This window comes from Orbicella franksi, chromosome 1, assembly GCF_964199315.1.
Source record: "Orbicella franksi chromosome 1, jaOrbFran1.1, whole genome shotgun sequence".
Taxonomy (NCBI): Eukaryota; Metazoa; Cnidaria; class Anthozoa; order Scleractinia; family Merulinidae; genus Orbicella; species Orbicella franksi.
Genome location: NC_138145.1, coordinates 19,711,434 through 19,735,472, shown reverse-complemented (window position 1 = coordinate 19,735,472; position 24,039 = coordinate 19,711,434). Strand labels below are relative to the sequence as shown.

The 24,039-nt window shown below is 39.6% G+C and overlaps 1 protein-coding gene and 1 pseudogene across 2 annotated transcripts; one reads left to right on the top strand and one right to left on the bottom strand.

Moving 5' to 3' along the window:
- Positions 1-477: 477 nt before the first annotated feature.
- Positions 478-6,735, bottom strand: LOC145495668 (protein mono-ADP-ribosyltransferase TIPARP-like). The gene is made up of 6 exons (XM_081475295.1): positions 6,378-6,735; positions 5,893-6,076; positions 5,556-5,724; positions 2,295-2,500; positions 1,492-1,659; positions 478-907 (listed from the first exon to the last, which is right to left on the bottom strand). Exons 1-6 carry the CDS (start codon positions 6,652-6,654, stop codon positions 478-480), a joined length of 1,434 nt encoding a protein of 477 aa, XP_081331421.1. The 5' UTR covers positions 6,655-6,735.
- Positions 6,736-11,043: 4,308 nt separating this feature from the next.
- On the top strand, positions 11,044-19,670 carry LOC145495688 (uncharacterized; annotated as a pseudogene). The gene is made up of 6 exons (XR_014050460.1): positions 11,044-14,573; positions 15,069-15,309; positions 15,738-15,948; positions 16,251-16,456; positions 17,025-17,250; positions 17,804-19,670. The product of XR_014050460.1 is annotated as an uncharacterized LOC145495688 (transcript).
- The last annotated feature ends 4,369 nt before the right edge of the window (positions 19,671-24,039 follow it).

Genomic DNA, 24,039 nt, shown 5'->3' with positions numbered 1-24,039 from the left:
GGTTTAATATACCTACGTTAGTACCTACCAGGCAACCTAATTAAATTCAACTCAAGAGCAACATCAAACGACGTTTATTAGTTTGCTATCATGAACTCATTAACACGTTAACTCATACTGGGAAATGAAACGCACTCAGTGAAAGTTGAAAGCCTAATGCTGGGAAACTGACCTAACCAATAAGAACGAATATGCTGCTTTGTTTCTGGCCAATTAAAAGAAAGAATGAAGCGAATCGTGACTTGGGTTCTCTGCATTTTCCCGCACGTTTCTTTTTTAAGTTTGATTTCTTATAGTTAAACGCTTAAGTGCCGTTTGCTATAATTGGCAGTGTCCTTTACTGGAAAAGAAAACCTATACATTTCAGTGTACTGGTCAATTCTATTCGGAGTAAATCGTATGTTTTGAAACGTTCTGCAAATCCGTTCTTTCAGTTTTAGAAGACCAGTTTGGTCAGTCTGCAGTACATATTTAAAGCTATTGTAAACAATACTTAATCAAATATGAAGGATAACACTGTTCGTCATTAAAAATGACAAAAATATTTGGCTCTTCTTCGTTGTCAACGCACGAGTCGTACAGGTCACTTGCAGGATTATTTGGATCTTTCAGGGGGGGTCGACGAAAGTCATGTGTTCCAAGCGTGTACTCTCCCGTTAGCACACTAGCTAGGAACATGAACCTCGTTTTCTCTCCACTCTGGCTACTGTAGTTATTACTGTACGAGGCCTTCACAGCAAAGTAGCTGCCTTCACCGTACACTGTTCCGTTTTTCCCTCGCATCCTGTGATCAAAGTTCTGTTTGCAGATGGCGTCAATAACATCCTGTGTCGTGCCATGAAAAAGTAACTTTTCGATTTTGTCACAGTTGGAGGCTTTTAGTTTCTTTTTCATTTGTTCGCGCTTTCTAAATAAGGAAAGATAAAACGGGATTAACTGACTTGCAGCCGGATCATCAGAGTGTATGGTGATTCATAGATCTCTAGAAACAAGTGAGTCTTCACTAGTGAGTTACGTCACGGTTTGCGCAACTTTAAAAGTTCAAGTTCGTCGTTTATGATCCGTGTTAATCTTCTCCATTCTTCACCATCCTTCTTCCTTTAGCAAATATGTCAAGCAGTCTAATCTAGTCTTTCGTCAGGGTAGAGACTCTACGATCTTTGCTCTAACAAAGGGCTAACGCTCAAAACGTTAGCTTCACAAACACGCGACTCCGTCCCCGATTATGGCTCCTGCCTTTATCGAATTCACGTTCATAAATAGCTAAATAGTTTTTAGTGCCGACCCATGCAGCCCAACAGTTTCTTAAGAAACTAATAACTTTGCCACGAAAGTCACCCATGTTCTCACTAGACTCAGGCCTAAACATTCTTCGGTTACGTGGAGAGTCCAAATTCATAGAGACTATTTTCACGCCCTCGTCTCCAAGAACTCCCCGCAGATCTGTTTACAAAAATAGCACACACTATCGTGGTTCATACATACATATACCTGTTGTATCTCTCAAGTAAGAAGTCATTTTTGATCCTCTCTACCCTCCTTATCTTGGCCTTGGATTCCGGAATTGTTGAGTGAAAAAGTTTGGACACAGTTTGAAATTCTCTACTGTCACATTTCACGATGATTCGTTCAAAATCCGTATCTTCACCCTTCAAATCACTAGAATAAGACGGAGAAAGCAAAAAGAAATGTTTAAAATAATAGAGGAAACGCTCATCAGCTGTATCGTCAGTGTTGGTGTTTTGTAACGAATCCTATGAAAGCAGCGGCTGCAACAATTTAAAACAGCTTATTTGCGAAATGCCAACAACAAAGACACAGATAGTAATTAAACAATACTGTGAAATAATCCTCCGTAGGAAAAGAGATGGCTACTGGTAAATTGAAAACCGCCATCTTTTTTCCACATGGGATCGTAACAACGCAGGAAAAATTTAAGGAAAGGAGTAAACAATGTACTGACATCAATCTGCCCCGAAGGAGCCCGAGGATTCGAATCTGACATCTCTTATTACTGGGAAATATAATATATATTGATGCACCCACTCCCCTTGACGAAGCAGGTGAAAGTCCACCTTTACTCTGCCTCCTCTCCTTTTCCATTGAGAGCAAGCCTATCTCTTTCTTTCATCTCGCTTCCTCGCCTCTTTGAACACTTCTGGCGCAAATGGGTATTATGATATCGTTGCTAATGCATCGAAACTTTGAGAAAAAACACGGCCATTTTTTTAAAACTAGCAGAGTAGTTTCATGTAGTTATGGTAACTGTAATTGTGTAGTTAATGTCCACTCACCTCTGTGAAGTCTCCAATACAGACTCAGATGCAAACAGCGGTCTTCTCCTGACGCTTCTCTTGGTAAACTGATTAATATTCTGCTGGTACATGGATGTCTCGTAGAATACGATCATGTAATCAAAAGCGCGGATTTGAAAGAAGTAAATTTGTTCGTTCTTAAGATATGCGGCCTCTATGTCCTCTTGCCCTGTTCCGGGAGATTGCTTAGAGACAACAAAAAAACAAAAGAAGAAAAAAAAAAATGCTGTAAAGCCATTAAAACCCTCTACCCGAAGATTGCCTGCTAGATAAAGATACCACGAATAAAAAAAGTTATGGTATCTCAATTCAGCGTTCAACGCCCTGATATGCAGCCTGGATAGGTAGGTGCTGAAACCTCCAGTTATGAGTTAAATTCTGGGCGTTTTCTAAGCTAACAATAAAACAATATATAAATTTAGCCAAGCGTACAACTAGGGTATCTAAAAGATAGTAATACTGCGGCACATTCTGTTGATAGTGACATATTTAACGCCGTGATTCATTTACCTGCGCGTTCCAAGACTTACATTAACTGTTATTTCTCAAAGTAGTGTCAAATCGTGGTGTCACTTAAAATCTGTCGTTGTATGCATCAACTTCATGCATGATGACGCATCGATGGCGAGGTGTGACAAAGGATCGAGACAAACAAGCACATTGTGATCTGAAGTATGTTTGGACATAAAACGATACACATCAGCCTCTCCTTTACCAGATCGCGAAAATCGAAAGATGTGGAAATTGTAGGAGCAGAAATCTAAGTTATAAATTCTGTACTGGCACGCATTAAATATCTCTAGAACTCGACAGAAGAACACACAGACTGTGTCGAGAACGTGTCCACCGCGATGTGTGAAAATGCTCAAGCTTTAGCTTAAATTCATGTTTCGATGAAAAGGAATAGATTGCAGCATTTATGAAATCAGCGTGTTCCACGGTTTTCGTTTGTTTTAATTATTCTACAAGGTTTAGTAACGACGATTTCTCTTCATTTAAGAATTCGGCGAAGGAGGCGAGACTGCTAAGAAATGACATACTAAGATTAAGATGTCACAATTAATCGTCCAGATTTACAAACTTTCACATACTGCATAGCAAGGGTTGTGAAAGTCAAGCACGATCTCCTTCACATCGCTTTACAGGTAGATCAGAGCAAACTTTCTCAGTGGAATCCACGCGAAAAAGGACGACGGCTCGACGAGTATGACATCCTCGTGTTGTTCGTGGCGCAATGTACTCCAGTAAAAGTGGCGCAGTGCAGTCTGGTTAACTGCAATGCATTCTGGTAAAAAGTGATGAATTCGAGAATTCGTACCCCCTTCTATATATTCTTCTTAAATCCTGATTATGTTGCTGCTCGCTCGCTACGCTCGCTCCGCAGCAATAAATTAACCTGGGGGGGGGGGGGGGGGATCATTTGATTTTTAGGATAACAGAAGGGGGGATCAGTCATAACTTAGAGCCCAAACTGCCCGGAACTGCTAAATGTCACATGCCCATACAGACTTGGTGGACGCCTATTTCGCTCTCTAAAAAGTAAATTTGCGGTTTCCAAGCACTTGGCATGGTTAGATTGCTGATATGTCAACTGACATCAGTCACAGGGTTCTCAGTAGAACGGCGGAATTCCAAAGGGTGTAAAATCGAATTTTAATAAAATTTGCTCTCATACAACCATAAATTAAGACTTACAGACTGAGACGTTGCAGGAAGAAAATAATAGTATTTAAAAATGTGAAACAGCGCTACTTGCTACGTCTAATTTTATGATCATAAACAACTCATTTTCCGTAACACTATGGCCCCCCCCCCCCCCCCAAAAAAAAAGCATGAAATCGCATCTTTGGCAACCTACAATTTCAAAATTTTTCGCGGGAACATGTCCTCGGACACCCCCTAGATTGGCTTGCTTCCTCGGACCTCGCTTTTATTTACGTCGCTTGTTATAGTTTATTAGACACTTTTGCTAAGAACCCTGATCAGGTATCGAGATCCAGACTAGCAAGAGACACGGATCAAGAGACTGCACCATGGCGGCTTCATTACACTGTAAGAACGTCATTGTTAGAGATAGTGCTTTCATATGGCCTTAAAAGCACTTAAGAGTGCCTGCCTGTAAAAATCAGACAAATTCTTAATTTTGCGGCAAGGGTCGAAAATTCGATTTCGCTCATATTCTTATGGTAGATAGGCTAGGGCATGACAAAAACTACTGGATAGTTTTTTTGGCAAAATATCTTTTTATTTCAAAGAAATATGCAAATTACCAACTTCCGTTAAAATCGTCATTTGAGGCACCATTTTATTAAGCAAGTTTGAGAGCCTCGCATGCAAAACCACATTATTCTTCCGTCTCTAAAACACTCAAATATTTTTGTGCAATGTTTAAATGTGTACTGGGTTGGTTTTAGGGAATGTTGCGTTGTCTTTTTGGGTGTGAAATAATTAAATTTCGAAGACAAGTATTTCATTCACTTAAAAGCACTTCGTGAATATAATTGATTTTCACCATGTGCGAAACCTTCAAATGGTTTAAGCTTCTGGTGGTTGAATCGCAGAAGGATGATCTACAGATTCCTGTAAAAATTTCTTTGGGCAAATGATTGTGAGCGACGCGAGAGCTTTTCAAAGTACGTCAAAAATGCAAATATTTGACCATCCGTCGTCAAATTTCAATTTACGGGTTAGACGTATATTTTAGCATGCGCCACATGACTTGACCAATGTTAAGTTGAAATAGACACAGAGCTGATAATTTCGAAATGTTCTAACCTCATTTGTTGTAAAAGGCAGGTCCAAAACTTGTTTAATAAAATGGTGCGTCAAATGACAATTTTAACGGAAGTTGGTAATTTGCATATTTCTTTGAAATAAAAGGATATTTTGCCAAAAAAACTATCCAGTAGTTTTTGTCATGCCCTAGCCTATCTACCATGAAAATATGAGCGAAATCGAATTTTCGACCCTTGCCGAGTTATTTTCCATTTTTATGGACAGGGACTCTTAATATACACGGCGAAAGGTGTATATGTGTGCAAAGAAATCGGGTCGGGGGATCACGAAATTTATCAAGAGTTATGAGGGAGCATCACTCCAATAAAGTAACATTTAAAGTGGGATCGGCTGAATGTTACTGTTTTTAGCGGAAAATCCTCCCACCCTCCCCCCCCCCCCCCCCCGATAAATAATGACCGGTCCCTCAGTCTTGAATAAAAGTAAGAGGAGAATCGTATCTACCCTCGTTTTAGCGTACTTCTTCCATCCGTCATCGTCTTTCCAGTACCACACCCATTTAGTGTAAGACGGTGTAGAGAGGCGGCGTAGCAAGAACTGGGCAGAAGAGCCGAACTGCATGAACTTGTGTTCAAAGTTGACAGTCACCTGTCCTGATGATAAATTCAATCCCCTGAAATAGAAAATGGCACCGTGAAAGCCTGCAAGTCAAGGAAAGCGACTGATTTTATCTTAAGTATTACGATGCAGCCAAAACTGGGAAATATCAGATCATGAGATGATATCTCCCAAGTGAAATTTCCAGGAGTTCATAGCTAGAGGTTATATTATTTCCTCTCACCTCAAAGAACTGGTATCTTTAAGGACTACGCTCACTTGGAGATTTTCTACGTCACAGAACAGCTTTTCAAAAGCAACATTATCGATGTGGCCGAAGTTGCTCCACCGGTAGGAATCTGATTCCTTATACTGCCAACAGTATGGAATAGGCCGGCTGCTGCTGCTAACTGGTGGGTCTGGGAGGACTGTTGTTTTAAAATTAAATGAAATGAGATGGAAAGAAATGATAAGTATAAGATGAGAATATTTCTTTCTTCCCGTCCGTCCGCCGTCCATGCGACGGTCACTCAGTCAGTCAGTCAGTCGGTCGGTCAGTCTGTCAGTCTGTCAGTCAGTCAGTCAGTCAGTCAGTCTGTCTGTCTGTCTGTCAGTCAGTCATCATATCGGTCGGTCAGCCGGTTAGTCACTCTGTCGATCGGTTCTGCCGGTCCGCCAGACAATAGAATGTTAGAGTGATTTACAGGCTATTTCATATTTGTTACCCACCGTTTCTTGATGACGAGTGCGGGCCACGGTTGGTGCTACGTCGCCAAAGCACTGTCACTGTGATAATAATGACACACAAAAAACACAATTGCAGAAAAAGCTTCCAGTCGTCAGTCCTTGAAACGATAGCTAGTCCTCTAGCTGGTGTTGTTAGGAATTTTGTAACACGGACAATACCATTTAAAGCAAGTAAGGCAGTTGGTACCAGCCAAGAAAAAGCGTAAACGACGATTGTTGTTAACCCCACAAAGATCCTTGAGGTCAATCGTAGAGTCATAATCACGATCCACTTCCTTCAAGACAGCCGCCATAGCCACAATGGTCGTGCTTGTTCCTCTGCCGATAACACATACGAGTTGAAAAAAGATCTTCAAGATCACCCAGTAATAAGGTCTGAAATGATAGAAGCATTCGACTGCAACAGCAGTCTTCAACAACGCGGCCGCAAAATTAACAATCGTCGCTATCACATTACACAGGGAAGAATGGTTGCCCAAGCGATCCAGTTTGTCTTGAATAATCTTTCCTTCGTCAAAATAGGTTGCGAAGAATGGATCAATAAAATGTCTAGTCTGTCTTCCAGCAATAGAAACCTTAGATATTAGCATTTTCCAAATCGGTTCCATGCTTCCGTAAACTCTTTCAACACACCTGGGGCGACATTTGCTCAAGACGCTCCAAAGAGAGTGCCGGTAATTCTGCATCGCGTATCCTCACTTTAGAAGTTATAGCTGAGTGCCGAGTAATCGCTGCAATTCTCTTGCAAATCAAGATCGCTTTGGGAATGGAGAACGCTTCGAAATGCAATCTGGTGTAACTGGCCAGAGAGAAAATGGGAAGCTGTGACTTTCTTGAGCGTGGTGTCGATCTTTCAGTTTCACTTTCGAATGTAAATTTGAGTTTGTTTCATGATCACAGAGTCACGCAACTGTCAATTACATGCTACGGAAGCATGGAAGCGACTAGATAGGAAGCGACTAGATAGGAAGTGAATATAAGGAAGCGAACAATTTGGAGGGACAAGAAAGCGACAACCAGGAAGCCGGAAACAGCGTGCGTGTGACTTTATTGCTATGAACCTTTCCTAACCATGTTTTAAGCGATGACGTCTTTTAAGGCCTTGATGATACTGCTGAAATAAAACAATATTAAAATTTCTCTATCAGTTTCAAGTATTATTCCTTTTAAGTTCTTGATTTAATTTTGAGGTAACTATCTCAACTAGACTGATCAGAAATTAATATTTTCATAGAACGAAATGATAAATAGAATGCAAATGCTAATAGCTTTAAAAAATTAAAAATTCCCAACCTTAAGGACGGACCATTAGAAAAGTGATGGAGTGGGGGGGAGGGGGGGGGGGGGAGTGGGGAAAAAAAACAAAAAAAAAATTCATGCAAGGGAAAATGCCAAAAAAAAAAAAAACAATTCGTGCAAAGAAGAAGGTAAAGAAAAAAACCTCATGCAGAAGGAATATGGAACGCCAGAACTGTCTTATGATACTTTTTTTATTATATTGGGTGGTTATGTCATTATATTTAGTATTCATGTTATTATATTCGGTGATTAACTCATTATACTCGGTGCTTATTCCATTGTATTCGGTGCTTATGTCTTTATATGCGGTGCTGTCTTCATTATATTCGGTGCTTATTCCATTATATTCGGTGCTTCCCTCGTTATATTCGGTGCTTTCTTCCTTATATTAGGTGCTTTTTTCATTACATTCGGTGCTGTTTTTATTATATTCGGTGCTTTCTTCGTTATATTCGGTTCTAACTTTGTTTGGTGTTTTCTTCACTATTACGGGTGCTAACACTATTATATTCGGTGCTCTCTTCCTTATATTCGGTGCCAAGGCCATTATGTTCGGTACTTCCTTGTTCGGTGCTTACTTCATTATATTCGGTGCTTTCTTCGATATGATCGTCACCAGTCTTCGCAAGGGGCTGTACAATTTGGAGGTAGTCTAGGGAAAGCCGGGAAAAACGGGTGTCACGAAAACTCAGAACCCGAAACCTCAGACCCCGAAAACTCAGACCCCTCGAAATTAAAAACTCAATTGTTATCACCTGAATTACTCTATGGCCACAATGTGGCGAGATGTTTATCTTCTCCGGTTTATGTTGTCGCGTCGATCGAACGGTGGAAAACAAATATTTAACTTCTCAGGTTTATCGCTGTCGTGTCGGTCAAACAGTGAAGAACTAACAAGGTTTAGAACAGCAGCCGACACTGTTTTTCAAAACAGACCTTTTTTATGCAATCGTATGCAGCAAAAAAAAAAAATGTGTTGTTCTCTGAAACATACTCGTTTGATCGCAATCTGCTTTTTGACTTTATGTGCGTGGCGTGACTGTCGGCACGTAACCCGCAGAAATAAACAAAATTTAGAAAAAAAAAAGAAAAAAAAGAAAAAAAGAGTACATAGAGATAGCCATGTTTGCGTTCCAACTTATAACGGGAATAGTGAATATTTCTTACAGGAAACAGTAAGTTTCAAACCAAACACTTCTATTTCTTTTTTTTTTCATACCGCCTGGATTAGTTAATTATTAAATCTGCCTCGTGGCGGGACCTTCGCGCAAGTTTTCAATTTTCGTTCACTCACATTTCGAGACCAGACATGGCGGTTCAATCACTTTCTTCTTATTGAAAGGAGACAATTAGAACCTTGTTTTCGTTTTAAATTGCAGTTAGTGTACCTACAACGTACACTGATCGTGAGCGGTAAACAGAATGGTACGACCAAAACACTTCAAAATCAGTAAAACGGTAAACTCTAAACCGCACAAAACTCTCTAAAAGGCGTAACAACTGCTCACTGGAAACTGGCCAAAACTCTGCTGATAAACGTCCACGAAACTTAAATTATAACATAACTAAAGCAAAGCGCGCGCTCTGATTGGTTAATTTAGCGTCTACTATTTGCCCATGGGTGTACGCTGCTGACGTGTGTGCTAATGTTTACAAAGCATATCTTTTGACAGACATTGTTTCCAAAGTAATGGCCGACGTCCTTCTGCCAGAAATGCGAGGCTGTCTTCACAGTTGTCTGAAGATGAAACTATCGAGTTACTGGTGTGCAGTCGGTTGCCATGAATGAATTTTCGCGCGCTTGTTTCCTCTTGTCATGTAAGACTACACGAACATTTTTTTGTGATGTAGCTCAATAAAAGGACTTCTGTTGTTCCAATGTCTCAATGTTATGCTATAAAACAAATGGTAAACGCCATAGCGTGCACTATTAAGTTATGGATGCACTTGGGAGTTTGCTAAGCACTCAAGAAGCTTCTTTCGTGCTTAGCAACCTCCCGCGTGCATCCATAAATCAATAGTACACGCTATGGCGTTTACCATTTGTTAATTTGTACGCGTAATAAACGTAGGCATAACCTAAATTTAAAATGTTTCCGTGCGCGTGCGCGTGCTCGCTATTCGTGCGCCACGCCACTTCAGAACTGTCTTCTTAAGGTCATTTCACTGAAATAGAACCTGCACTGAGATTTTTGTGAAACTTTGCCTATTGATTGTTTATATTATAGGAACTTAAATTTTGAAATAAAAATGAGGGGTCACCATGTTCGTTTAGGAGCAACAGCATCTTGTTTATACCCATATAAATCCTTATAATAGCACCATGATTGTAGTCACGATTGCTTGTTAAATTCACGTTTCCGACGATTGCTTTTTGTTCTACACTGAGAATTGGTCCATATTTATTTTACACAGAGAAATTTATTACTCAATTCAAAACAACAGAAAAAAATGATAGGTCACCATACTCGTTTGAGAGAAAATGACGATTTACCTCTATGGCTACGTCCAGCTGTAAAGAAAAAGCCGCCATTTTTTGATGTGCGCGCACTAAATCATGGGTGAAATTATGCGCAGTAGGGATGCGCAGTGCAATACTGGGGAATAACCTTAACATACACTGTATACTTTATTATTATAGAAATAATAAAATAAAATTTGTAATAAATAAATATTAGAATTTGGTATCTTTGTAAATATTCTATAACATTATTTGTGCCCACAATAAAAATTAGAGGATGGGTCTTATTCCCTTGAATAAGAATTCTATAATACAATGAAAAAGTGCATTCACACATAGTAGTAAGTGTTAAAACTTTAACTGTCAACAACATAAATAGCAACACTGCCACCGGTACTTTTAACAAAAATTAAGAACCACAAAGTATGGGTTTCATTGGCAGCCAGACTACCTGCAACATACAGTGCATCCTGTATTATAATAAATATCAAATAAATATAATTATCCATAAGCAGTTTCAATATTAAACTTTTCAACATATAAAATTTATAATACAAATCTAAATATTAGAATTTGGAATCTTTGTAAATATTCTATAAAATTATTTGTGCCCACAATAAAATTAAAGTATGGGTCTTATCGCCTTGAATAATAATTCTATAATGAAATGAAAAAGTGGATTTACATGTAGTAGTAGTAGTGTAGTGAATCAAGACTTCACTGTTCCAAAAAAGCACTATTTGTCTGAAAAAAAGACAAAAATGTCGTGCAGAGGGCTTCACCTGAAAAAAATTCCTGCACAAGCAGCGAGCGAAAAAAAAAAAAAAAAGAGTCGTCCAAGCTGAAAATTCCCCACCCCCCCCCCCATCATTTTTCTAATGGTCCGTCCCTTACAAAAACGGTAATTAAATGCGGAATAGACTAAACAACCCTGCTGAGATACATGAATATTGATAGCAAGATTACCGAATTCGTGCCTGTCTCAATATATGCTTGATTTTATCACTTTCATTGTTACGTATATTCGCCCGACTTTTGATGGAATCTGTCGACATAACTGGGGGAGCTCGAGGGGGATTTTTCATTTCAGTCGGAGTACTGAGCCGGGTGAAGTGATATTTTTAGCTACCTGTGTCACATGCATGAAAAAGTCGTGCGGTACCATATGGAATAATTTCATCTATTTTTATCCCAAATCAAAACGATACGGGGAAAAAAAATACGGTATATAAACTCAGCCACGCGCCCAACAGAAAAAAAAAGAAAAAAAAAAAGGGCCCCACCGTACTCCAGGTGGGAAATAATTTGTCGTTTTCTCGGAATCGTCGTCCTCGTTTCCACGAAAATGTCGTTGTGGCAAGATGGCGGATGATGTTTTGTTAGAGAAAGTTTTCAATTTTATTTGCGGCAGTGGCGGCTTTGCCGAGTTGTCTTTTCTTTGGAAGGATTCATCACCTTTGAAAAATATCCCAACGGAACTAGAGAAGAAGAACTGGCTGAAAACTAAAGTTCGTGGCCGCTTTGTTTTGGTGAAAGATGACAACAATGAAATCGCTGGTGTGCGAATTGATTTGAGAAAGAAAATTTGTCAACGACATCTTAGCACAGGTTCATGTCCACGGACGCAAGGCAAATGTAAATTCTGGCATATTTGTAAAAGTTTCATCGAGGGAAACTGCGACTGGAAATGCAGCCGTTCACATGACTTTTTCGACCCAGACAACAAAGGGAAGACGAGCGAGCTGGGTATCGAGAAACACTCGAATGGAACCGTGAGGAATATTGTTGCCTGGAGCCTCCCGCAGGTGTGTAAGTTGTATTTGAGCAATGAATGTAAGTCTGATAAATGTCCATATCTTCATGTTTGCTGTAAAGTGATCCGAGGATCGCCCTGTGGTTGTTCCTTATCGCATAACATTACCGATTCTCACAACAAGAGAATTCTCAAGCAATATGATCTGGTACCACATCAGTCTATGAGGATCGCTTTCGTTCGTAGCAGCATTTTAGTTCTCGAAGAACAGAGAATTTTCGGTAAATACGAACGCTCGATCTCTGCTGCTGCCGTTAAAACAGCTTCAAGTCCGCTTGTGAAAAATTTAACTGACCCCATCCCACCTGCCACCGCTCAGCCACTGTCAAAGAAACCATCACTTCAAAAACAAGGCACAGACGATGCTCAGATCGGACGTAGCAAAGCGTCACAAGCAACAGCCAGTAACATTACTAGGGGCTCTAAACAAAACGAAAAAGAGAGCGACTTGCAATTGGAGACAAAAAACACGAAGAAACAGCAGAAAAACAAAATGGCGAAATGTCAACAAGCAGAAACGAAAGACCAAGATCGTGTCATTAACAACTTGGCCAGCGTTTCAAGCACTGCAATACCTTGCAAGAAAAGTCTTGAATTTCTGAATATTCAGGCTGAAGAAGACGGAAGCTGTTCGGATTCGTCTTCAGAAGAAAACAAAACTATGTCTGATAGTTTCAAGTGTAACAACGAAGACAAAACGCAGGCGCTCCCGGCTGAGAAAAGTCATCTCGCTTATCACGTGACTAGCACGAGCTCACCCAGCTGTTTATCTACTGCTAAATCAGGCTGTAACGAACTAAATTCAGGGGGCGCCCGTGGATCACAGGAGACGAGGAGACGAAAGGTCTAGCGAATTCATGTGGAGCAACGGACGAGCAGCCAGCTTTTGGAGCTCAAAGTAATGCGGACAAAACACCATCCATTGTTGCTCCCAGTGGGTTACCTGCAAATGATGTCAGTAAAGATTTTGTAAAGAAATGGGTGATGGGCAGTGATGAGACTGAGCAATCCTCTGGTGTCAAAGAGTCTCACAGCATGGAAGCATCGCAAAAGGTTGAAGAAGTAGAGCGTCATCAACGAAAGCTATCGGTTTCAAGTTCATGCAGTTCTGTTCCAGACCCTCAGAAATGCACTCCGTCAAAGAAGGCTGTCTTTGATTGCATTTTGGAGGAATATGACGGTACCGTGTCCTTTGTTGCAATCTCAAGTAGACAAGATCTGCTTCCTGTTGGATGTGGGGATATCGCAGCGTGGTTTAAAGCGAGAAAAGACAGCTTTCTTCTTCGGGAAAGTAAAGACGGAAAAATCTTGGAAGTCTGTTCATTTTGTCGACGAGCCCAGTTGTGTTTTAGACTGGCTTGTTCGACAAAGAATTGTCCATACTTGCACGTGTGCAGGGATTATATCGCTGGATACTGCAGGTTTGGGGATAGATGTCAAAGAAATCACAGTTTTAAGTACGATGAAGATCGAAAGCTCCTTTCCAAATTCAGATTGAATGGTTTGTCAGAAAATAATCTTCGTAAAGTCATACAGCTATCAATACCCCAAGTGTGTTTAGACTATAACGAAGGACGCTGCCCAAGAGGTCAGAGTTGTTGCCAAATACATATTTGCAAGGACATGATAAAAAAGAAGTGCGAGGATGAGGAAGACTGCGGCCTTCAGCACCAAAACGCGTTGCTGACTCCTTATGCAACTGCCATACTTGAGAACTATGGCCTGAAAATCAGAGATGGAAACATTAATCCGCTGCTAAGAGTTCTTCTGGTCTGCGAGGAGAAACCTACTAGTCAATCAAACGATTACAGAGAGAGCACCGCCTTGGCAGAAAATATTTTAATGTCCACACGAGCAAATGCCAGGAAAGCGAGCTGTCAGGGCGTTCCTGCTCCTTCTAAGAACGGTTCTGGAATCAGTTGTGAACCATCAGAACAAAAAGTGTTTGAATGCTTGTGCAAAGATTACGACTGTTCCGTCTCTTTTTCAGTCATAGCCAAGCGAGCCGATCTGTTTCCGAACGAATTTAAAGACATCGAATCTTGGTTTCGAAGAAAGAAGGGCAGCTTTCGGTTGACAGAAAACGATAGAGGAACTATCCTACAAGTAGATGCTCTCTCTGCAAAAGCCCGGCTCTGCTTCAGTTACAATAACGTCTCAGGGACGTGCAAGAAAGCAAGCTGCTCGTACCTACATGTCTGTAGAGATTACGTCACCGATTCCTGTCGTGATGGAGCAACATGCATGCGGAATCACTACTTCCACAATGAGAAGGACAAAGCTTTGCTGTCGAGGATCAAGCTTGATCAATTAACAGACAAGCAACTCAGTCGGCTAGTACGTTCCTCAGCACCTCTGGTATGTGTCGAATACAGCCGTGATATATGCGATCGTGGAGATGATTGCCCTAGAATTCACATGTGTAGTGACCACTTAAAAAAGTGCCACAGAGAAGGATATGATTGCGAGTTAGATCATGAATGTGCCATGACCTCTAACCACACCCAAATAATTCTTGCGCGTTACCACATGGAGCACTTGAAGTCAGATGTCGTAAAGAGGATTGTACTAGTTTATGATGACTCAACTAATGTCAAAAAAGCAGGTAACTCAGTATTCTTCAATTCTGCATATTGTTTGTCTGCTACAATTCAAATTAACCTTCGGCTGAATTTTTTCTATGAATTACGTGTTTCTATCGATTGATTGTAATTGTTATTTTCTAGCTGCTAAGTCGTGGATGTAATTAGCCAAACCTTTCTCATATCGCTCAGAAGCGTTTCTAGATTATGTTTTCTTTTGAGTTCATTCATCAGTTCATCGACTTACTAGCCCTACTTCTTAGTTATTTTTTGGTTTCATTTGGTGCTTCTTTCAATTTTCCAAGAATTCGAGGATACATAAAGGCAAGACTCCTTTTATGGGAAAATGTTCGCTATTTCCTTCACATCTTTTGTTGACATCATATCGATATTTAAGCCAAACGGAGGGCTTTGATAGTGATCATTCTTGGGGACTGGAAGTTACATACCTACACTTGACGTGAACGCCAAGTAAACTGGTTACAACTGTTAACATTACAATGTACTCGTGTTAATAGGTCATGTTCATCACAATAAGCCAGATACACCCATCTGCTCAGATTTCATTCTCGGTAAATGCAAGAAAGGCTTCAAGTGTCCAGGACACCACTGCTTTTTGCCTTTCCACTGGCAATACAAACTTCCACATGATGAATGGAAGAGCTTCAATGAGAAGGACAACGAGAAGCTGGAGAAACTCTACTGTGACGTTACGCTTGAGGAACGGTCAGCTACAGGCTATCACATTTCTCTTGAAAGGTAAGTTATGTTATTTTAGGTAAATTGAAGTATCAAAAAAGCCAGAGTGTGGTGTCCAGGTTGAGTAAACTACGTTTAAAATGAAATACCTTTTATTACCTTAACAGTTTTTGGTTACATTCAGTCACTAGTAGTACAACATTAGTGGAGTTACATTAATTTATGTAATCAAATACGCGTTTGCCCAAACTTTCTCAAATCAGTATATGATCGAGAAATCAGAAGAAAATATACCTAAAGTCAGTACAAGGAGAAACGCGAAGAAAATGCGTGTGCGCAATATCTATAAACATCTTCAAAAAGGGCAAGCTGTAACATACTCGTTTTATATCGTTCTTTTTATCCAGTGTGTCCAATCGGTGAATTCGAAGTTCACGTACCTGGATTTTTTCTTATATTTACTTTTATGATTAAATTTCATTTTAAAGCGATGGTCTCTTGCTGCTAGACGAAGTGGACTTTCTATTTCATAACAAGCGCATGCTTGGTAGACAGAAAAATTTTGACGTGATGGCCGACATAAGGCGACTCTCTTCTGAGTCGTACGCCAGCAATCCTGGGAACCCTGTGGCAACTGCGTGGACCTGGTACTGGCAGAATGAGAATAGAATTTGGCTAGAGTACGATGTGGACCACTTGGTGAGTTAATTTGCATTATCAAGCATGTCAGAGGTGGACGTTTTAAAAAACATCCATTGGCTCGTTTTCATGCGCGTGCTAGAAACTGTTTGGCAACCACCTTAGGGCATAATTTGGTGTTATTTTGAAGTAGTTTCCATCTGTCGGTCCATTTACGATAATAATGCAAAACAAATATATTTTACGATTTCCTCTATCGGAAGTAAAACATATAGAATTGTTTTATTTTTGTATATGTCACTTGCAATACATCATAGTTTAAACATTGGTATTAGCGTTATCAATATTTTGTATGTTTGCAGGACAGAGATCTGCAGAAGTCAATAGAAGAAGCATTCTTAAGCAAGAGAAAATGCTTCAGTTTTAGAATTTCAGACCAAGATTACAAATTGTCTTTTTGTTCAACGACTGAGATGCTTCAGGAAAACGTGAGGTATGCAACTAGAAAGGAAGTGAGGAGAAGACCGGCAGAGTTTAATTCAGGAGTGCACATTCAAAACCTTAAAAGGTATGTCCAAAACACTGATATATAGTGATGAATAACTTTAACCCACACCTGTGTGCATGTGGCTCAAGCGGGACTGAAACCTAAATGAATGTGGTTTCCATATAGTCACTACGCACAAGACCACTGAGAAAGAGTTGAGTAATCTGCGCGACCACCTGAGTTTCCGATCACGATCGCTACAGAATAGAAAATGCCCAAGAGGACCTGGATCAAACAACGACGCACTGAACTGAAGTTTATCAATTTTTAGTATAAATCTACTAACGTTCTATCCCAAATGCCGTTCTCTGATTGGCAACGCTACTCACTATCTATTCTGTGATAGATAGTGAGTAGCGCAGCCGTGAGCCCTTGTTAACAAAATGACGGCCGCTTCTTGCCGTTTGGAAGTGTCTGTGAAGAGGATTTAAATAAAGTTTTGAACGACAACAGTAGTAGATTTTAAAATTAGATTAATTAGATTAATTGTTTAATATTTATCTCAGCGATCCAAAAACCAATTGCGATATTCACTTGACACGTCGAGGCCGTCAGGTACAAATTGATGAAACATTTTCGTCTGTTGTAGGTCTCAATCTGCCAATCAGAAAGCGGGGAAAAATACAACAAGTGCTAACGTCCCGAGCCATTGGTCTTCAATGCCGTCTGTCAAGCAATACACGCGTTCTGTTAACTTCAACCTCATCTGAATATAAGGAAATGGAGATGTTTTTTAAGAAAATAGTAAACAAGAGCGTGGTCATCAAAAGCATTGAACGTGTACAGAACCCGTTCATGTGAGAAAAGTATCAGAGGTATTTCACTCTAACATTAGCACCTGCCCTGTCTTAATCAGCCTGGAATTAAGACCGCCAATTTCCTTTGCTATCCGCTCCGAAAGTGGGGAAAATGTCCTCGAAAGAGACATGATACAAAAAAATGTAGACTCTTGAGGATTTTTTTTTGATTGGAAATTGATTTGACAAATTGGTGTCAAATTGTGAAGGAAAGCCATTAATTAGAAGGTGCCTGGCCTGGTCGTTACAAAGTACTATGCAGACCCTTATTTACATTTTTTAGCTGAAGAAGGTTGCAGCAGCAATCGAAACGTCCTGCTATAGTTTTTAAAGAAAATTTTTTAGACCCTTGATTCATTTGGCTGCAGTTATACTGGCATAACATTAAACTTCCTCAGACAAAAGGGGATCTAAGAGCTCTTGTTAATTTATAACCAGTCTATATTACAGTGACACATACATTGTACCATTCGAACTTTTGGTCACCTCTTGTACGCTATTTAATAGGTTGATCTGGTTGATGATTCGTTTCGGCTTGTAAGGCGTCCTGATTTGCGTTCACTGTTTGCAGGAAAAAGGAGAACATGCTTGCCGTCAAGACTGGAGGCCACAAACGAATCATTCAGATCGAGAGGAGATTGTTTCACGGAACTAGCCCTGAAACCGTGGAGGCCATCTGCAAACAGAACTTTGATTGGCGCTTACACGGAAAGAACGCAACCAAGTATGGGGAGGGAAGCTACTTCGCTTTGAATGCCTCTTACAGCGACGCTTACGCCAAGGAAGACATGAATTCATGTCGATTCATATTCATTGCCAAAGTCCTCGTTGGTTCTTATACTAAGGGCCACTCCAGTTATCGAAGACCGCCACAGAAAGATCCTTCAAACCCAGCGAGCGATCTGTACGACTCCTGTGTGGAGGACAAATCAAATCCAACCATTTTCGTTGTTTTCGATACCGATCAGTTCTACCCTGAGTACATAATCAAGTACTCACAAGAGAGTGCTTGGTATTCAGTAGCATACCAAGCAGCCCATGGTAGCTATCAGCGGCCAGTGGCTAAAAAGCCAGTGCCAAAGCGGAGTCTTCCTAAAGCAGCACCATTGCAATCCGGAGCTTCTCAGTCGCACGTCACCAGTACGCACGCCACATCAAGAAGTTCGAGTACTCCCGGTACCTCGGTATATTCTAGCAGATCTGGAATATCAGCTGGGATTTCGTCAGGCTCGAACGCTACTGGAGTATCATCATACAGCACAAAAAGTGGATCTAACTCTGGGTCATTGAGTGGGTCTTGTGCGTCTTCCGCTTCGAAGGCTGCTAGCTCAGCACACCAAAGCACGGCAACCAGATCTCACTCTGGTGCATCGAATAGTTATTCTTCTTCCTCAGCTTTAAACACTTCTAGAACTACGCATCAAAGTGCAACAAGTGAAGCGTACTGTGGTTCATCAGGTGGTCATTACACTTCCTCACCATCAAGCACTGCTAGCACACGATACCAGAACACGACTAGCAGATCAAACCCCTATGGCCCATCGACGCAGTCTGGTAGCAAGTATAAGAGCCCCTCAAAAGGCAAAGGCAAATGTTCGGTTATGTAACTGTTATATGAGTCTGTGTGTTTAAATGTGATGGAGGTATAGGTGTGCCATTATACAATGGAACCTTGTTAATACGGCCACCTTCGGTCCATAACAATGTTCTGTTTAAAGGTTAACACAATGATGCTAGTAGATAGTGTTTGATTGATCCTCTCCCCAAAACATTTCTGCAGGCACGCTGCTTCGAGCACATTTAGATTAGATGCAATGGTAGGTCAATACAATTTATTATTTTCGCTCTTTAGTTCATATTACTTATCTCATCAGGCAATTCAAGTTCTTGTATTAGCGGGAAAAATTTATACTTGCTAAGCTTTTGTTTAGACCAGAGAGTGTCAGTTTCAGATCAAAGAGGGGTTGTTGTGCTGCGTGCCATGTTGTGTTAGTTTTTTGTGTGTTAGATAATAACGAATACATTTACGAACCGCCCTTGAAATCCTACGTTAAAAATATTAAAAAAGAAGTAAAAAAGAAATCTTACCAGAGGAATCCTACCAAAAAAAAAAACGGAAATATGGAAAAGTATGGACCACTGAGGTGCCAGTTTATTTTTCTTTTCGACGAGACAAGATGAAGCGACGCGTTTTGTTTTTGACTTGTCACATGAAAATTAAGGAAACAATAGACCATATTCGTATTCTCGTTATTGGACTGGAACTAGCTTGCAATGGAAGTTCATGCGGGGAATATCATTAAAAAGAGATTAATGTCACTTGCAGTTGATAAGACTCCCCGCATTAGCCTCAGTTGCAAGCTAGTTCCAGTCCAATACCGAAAATACGAATATGGCCTATTGAGAAAAAAGCTGAAAAAAAAAAAAGAAAAAGAAAACCTGTAGTTTTTTATGAAGAAAATTTATTTTTCCCAGTAATATCTAGAAGCAATTCTGTGACTAGTTTTCACGACTCGGAAGAAAGTATGGAAGATGATAAAATTGAGTAACACTAAATTAGCCCAAAACCAAACAAAGAAAAGAGCAAACACAAAACAACAAACAAAAACAATATTTTAAAAAGATCCAGGATGAATCATGGTAAAACATAGAAAAACTTTCTCCGGCTAAAAGTATATAAAAACAACACAAGGTTTCGACCGTCTTAACTACAGTCTTCGTCGGGCGAAATGCATGGTGCTAAAAATTCTAAAATATAGTGTCGCTGTGTGATAAAATACAATAGACTAAACTACGATAGAATACAATAGAATGTAATCATGGAAGAAAAAAAGAATGCTTCATTGTCCTGAGAGCGAGCAATAACGTCTGCATCATTGGCAAAGGTAACTATCGAATCAGAAAGTTCCTGGAATCCCGGTATGGCATACCACCTTAATCCCCAATGAGGCCAATAACTCTTTTCCGCTCCCGGGACAATATAGCATTTTTTAAACAAAACGTTTACTCCATTATTTCATACTCTGTTGTGTTTCATCGTAGTTTAGTCTATTGAATTTTATCACATATTTTAGAACTTTTAGCGCCTTTATACCATTTCGTTGTCTAAAATATGTGAAATATGATTTGGTCGATCTGTTTGTTGTTAGCAATATTTTCCCGGATTTATCTCTATTTTTATTACATTGGATTATATAAAGAGATGGGATAATAACCGTCAATTACATGCTACCGAAGCATTGCGCGTGAGGTCGAGGTTCACAAACAAAACCGTGTATCTTTGATTCCGAGGTCTTTTCAACGTGGAAGCGACAGTAGATAGGAAGTGAACATAGGGAAGCGAGAAATTTGGAGGGACAAGAAAGCGACAACCAGGAAGCCGGAAACAGCGTGCGTGTGACTTTATTGTTATGAACCTTTCCTTTTAAGCGATGACGTCTTTTAAGGCCTTGATGATGATGCTGAATTGAAACAATAATTTCTCTATCAGTTTCAAGCTTTATTCCTTTTAAGTTTTTTGATTTAATTTTGAAATAACTATCTCAACTAGACTGATCAGAAATAAATATTTTTACAGAACGAAATGGTAAATAGAATGCAAATGCTAATAGCTTTAAAAAATTAAAAATTCCCAACCCTACAAAACGGTAATTAAATGCGGAATAGGCTAAACTACCCTGCTGATATGCATAAATATTGATAGCAAGATTACCGAATTCGTGCCTGTCTCAATATATGCTTGATTTTATCACTTTCATTGTATAATGTACGTATATTCGCCCGACTTTTGATGGAATCTGTCGACATAACTTGGGAGCTCGAGGGGAATTTTTCATTTCAGTCGGAGTACTGAGTCGGGTGAAGTGATATTTTTAGCTACATAAGTCACATGCATGCAAAAGCAGGGGCGAGGGAGAAAACTCTGCGACGCCTGGCACTTTTTGTGTATCTGAATCATCCAACAAAAAATGACGTCACATCCGGTAAAAAAGAGCGCTGAGCGGCAAAATCTAATTTGAATATGGCATAATCGTTCTCTCAGTAAGTAAAATGGCAATATTTTGCAATCGACCGGATATTTTTAACGTTTTATTTGGCCACGATAAACAAAATTTTGTCTTCTTCCTCGTCATATCAGTTTGTTTGAAGGACAGGGTAATTATTTATTTAAAAACACGCTGTTTTGAAGGCGTGTTTTTTACGAAATGTCGCCATTTCTTCCTCGCTGAATTCCACAGGAGTCATCGTTTGTGTGGAAATAATGAATTCTAGGTAAGTTGCACTCAATTCAAATATCCTATTCTCTTAGGTGGGCATCACACTAAGAAAAATGCACAATGACAGGTTTCTAGACATGGGGGAACCTTATTAACAGAAGCGCATTTTTTAAAATTTACTGTTGCCAACACTCGAGAGTACTTGAGTGCTGTTAATCGTATCACTGCAAGAATAGACCCACACACATAACGCGCTTTGCAGAACTTTCTTGCCGATCGACACTAACACAAACTCATGTGTTTGCTCATGACTCAAACTGATGCCATGAAATATGTTACGATTGGTTAAGAACCTTAAACAAGATAAGTTTTCCCTAAGCAATCCCTTAATTGATAAACGCTTCGTTACAGGCAGGCCGTGAACCCCTTAAAAAAAGCAAGAGGATTAGTTTTAACGGCGATTAAGTAATTTGGGCATGTCGTGGTTTTTTCTCATTTATAATCAAATTTATTTTTCCGTTTCAACCGTGTTAAACGTCAGCAACGCTAAGTTCCAATACCCCCCCCCCCACCACCACTGAGGTCAACCATGCACCTTTTCTTCAAACCCTCTTATTTGCCCTGTTTCCAGACCAAGTTCCTTATTTATTAATCCCTGTCATATTGGCAACCCATTTTGAAAGGTTACTAAAAAATTGTGCACTATATTTCAGTGTGCTTTCTCTATGTAATCTTGCATCAAGATATTTCAATCCTTAAGGGAATGAGAGAACACTAACAATACTGACAATTTTCAGTAATTCATCACTCTTTCAATATGCCATCTAAACAAATTGTTCGTAAACAGTAGTGAAATTTCATGCCCCTACATCTAGCCATAAAAGGAAGTCTGGGAACAGGCAATAGCAACACAGGCTGGTGAATTTTACAAGTTAATGAACTCATGTCTAACAATGATGAGTGATGATGAAGCATGGTGCAGTGAAACTGAAGAATCAGACTGTGAGTGACATTGATAGAGTCAGTGTCGTGAGAGTGATGCTAGTGTCTGTGAACTTGGACCAGATCAGCGAAGAAAAGGTTTCGTACTAGAAATTGACAGAGAGCAACAAGTTTGTGCTAAAAAAGTGAAGAAGCTGGCTCAGACCAGTCTTGAAGCCAGCTTCATCACTACTTACAGTACTTGTCAAGAGTTCCTGACTTGTGTATGTGGGAAGGCTCTCTGTAATGACCTACGTGGGGAGGCTCAGCTCACGATGAGTACCTTTTTCAGGCTTCAGGTATAAAATGATAGGGATTTCACAAGTTGAGGTGTATGAAAGGGCAGGAAAATCTGTTTTCTAAGGATTCCATTCTTCTGGTTCTAAAATGTTGTTGAAAGGTGCCATTTCTATCAAAATGGTACAAATGTATACAAAAGGGTAAGGGGTAATGGACCTTGAGATAAGGCCTTTCCATTTAAAATTTTGTAGAATACCCCCCCCCCCCACCAGCTTGTGTAACAAAGATGCTCAAATTATTGTATTGTGAAAAAAGGCAATTATTAAAAAACAAAACAGTGCCAAGAGATTAAGTGATTGTCAAGGCAAGTTTCCATTTGTATTTTGAATTAAAATGGGTATAACATTATCCTCAAGTACACTTTGCAGCTTCACAGAGAGGCCCAGACTGATAATGAAAACATATGTTTTATCACTCAAAATTCTATTTTTGCCCCTTCCCTTGTACCTTGTGATCTTTGTAGGGAAATTCTCAAAAGGTCCCCACCCCCCCCCCCCCCTCTAAAAAAAATTCAAATTTTATATACAAATCACTTTTTTATCTTGAAAATGGTCTCAGAGACAACAAAACACTTTTATGGCTAGCTAAACTACTTATTAGGAAAATAAAAATGTTCAAGGAAAAAATGAACAGGAACAAACAACAACAAATTAACTTTTTTTTTTCAGAAGAGCTACTACTTGTATATTTTTTTAACTTACATGTAGGTCAACATAATTTGTTTTCACAATTTACCACAAAAGAAAACACCACAGAAACGAGAATTATAGTTGTGGCATCTAAGCTACATTTTTAAATGGAAACATTTCCCAGAAAAAAATTCCAAAATATATTCTTACCAGTACAACAACTTACCAAATATATTTTGTAGAGAAGTTTACTTAATTAATAAAATTGATTTAGTGAAATTTTCTATTTAATTTTTGTACACCTGATCTTACAGAGTGCAACCTTTGGTCTAACTGGTTCACTTTACTGTAATGGAATAATTAAATTAATCACACCAGAGTGGCTTTGCATCTTTATTATAATTCTCATTATCAGTAGAGAAATCACACTTGTACTCTGGTCCACTGACGCTCTTACGTGTATGTTAAACATGGGAAAGCAGGTTGCATCATCTAAATCATAGCATTGTATGCCTGTGTGGGGTGTATATGCCAGGAAGTAACCACCTAAGAAAAGACAAATATAAATTATGTCATTGTTTCAATGACTCACCGTAAGTGGGTATTTGCTCATTTACCACCTTAATAAACAAGATATATTAAAGTATAATTTTTACTTCCACTTTAAACTTTTCAAACCT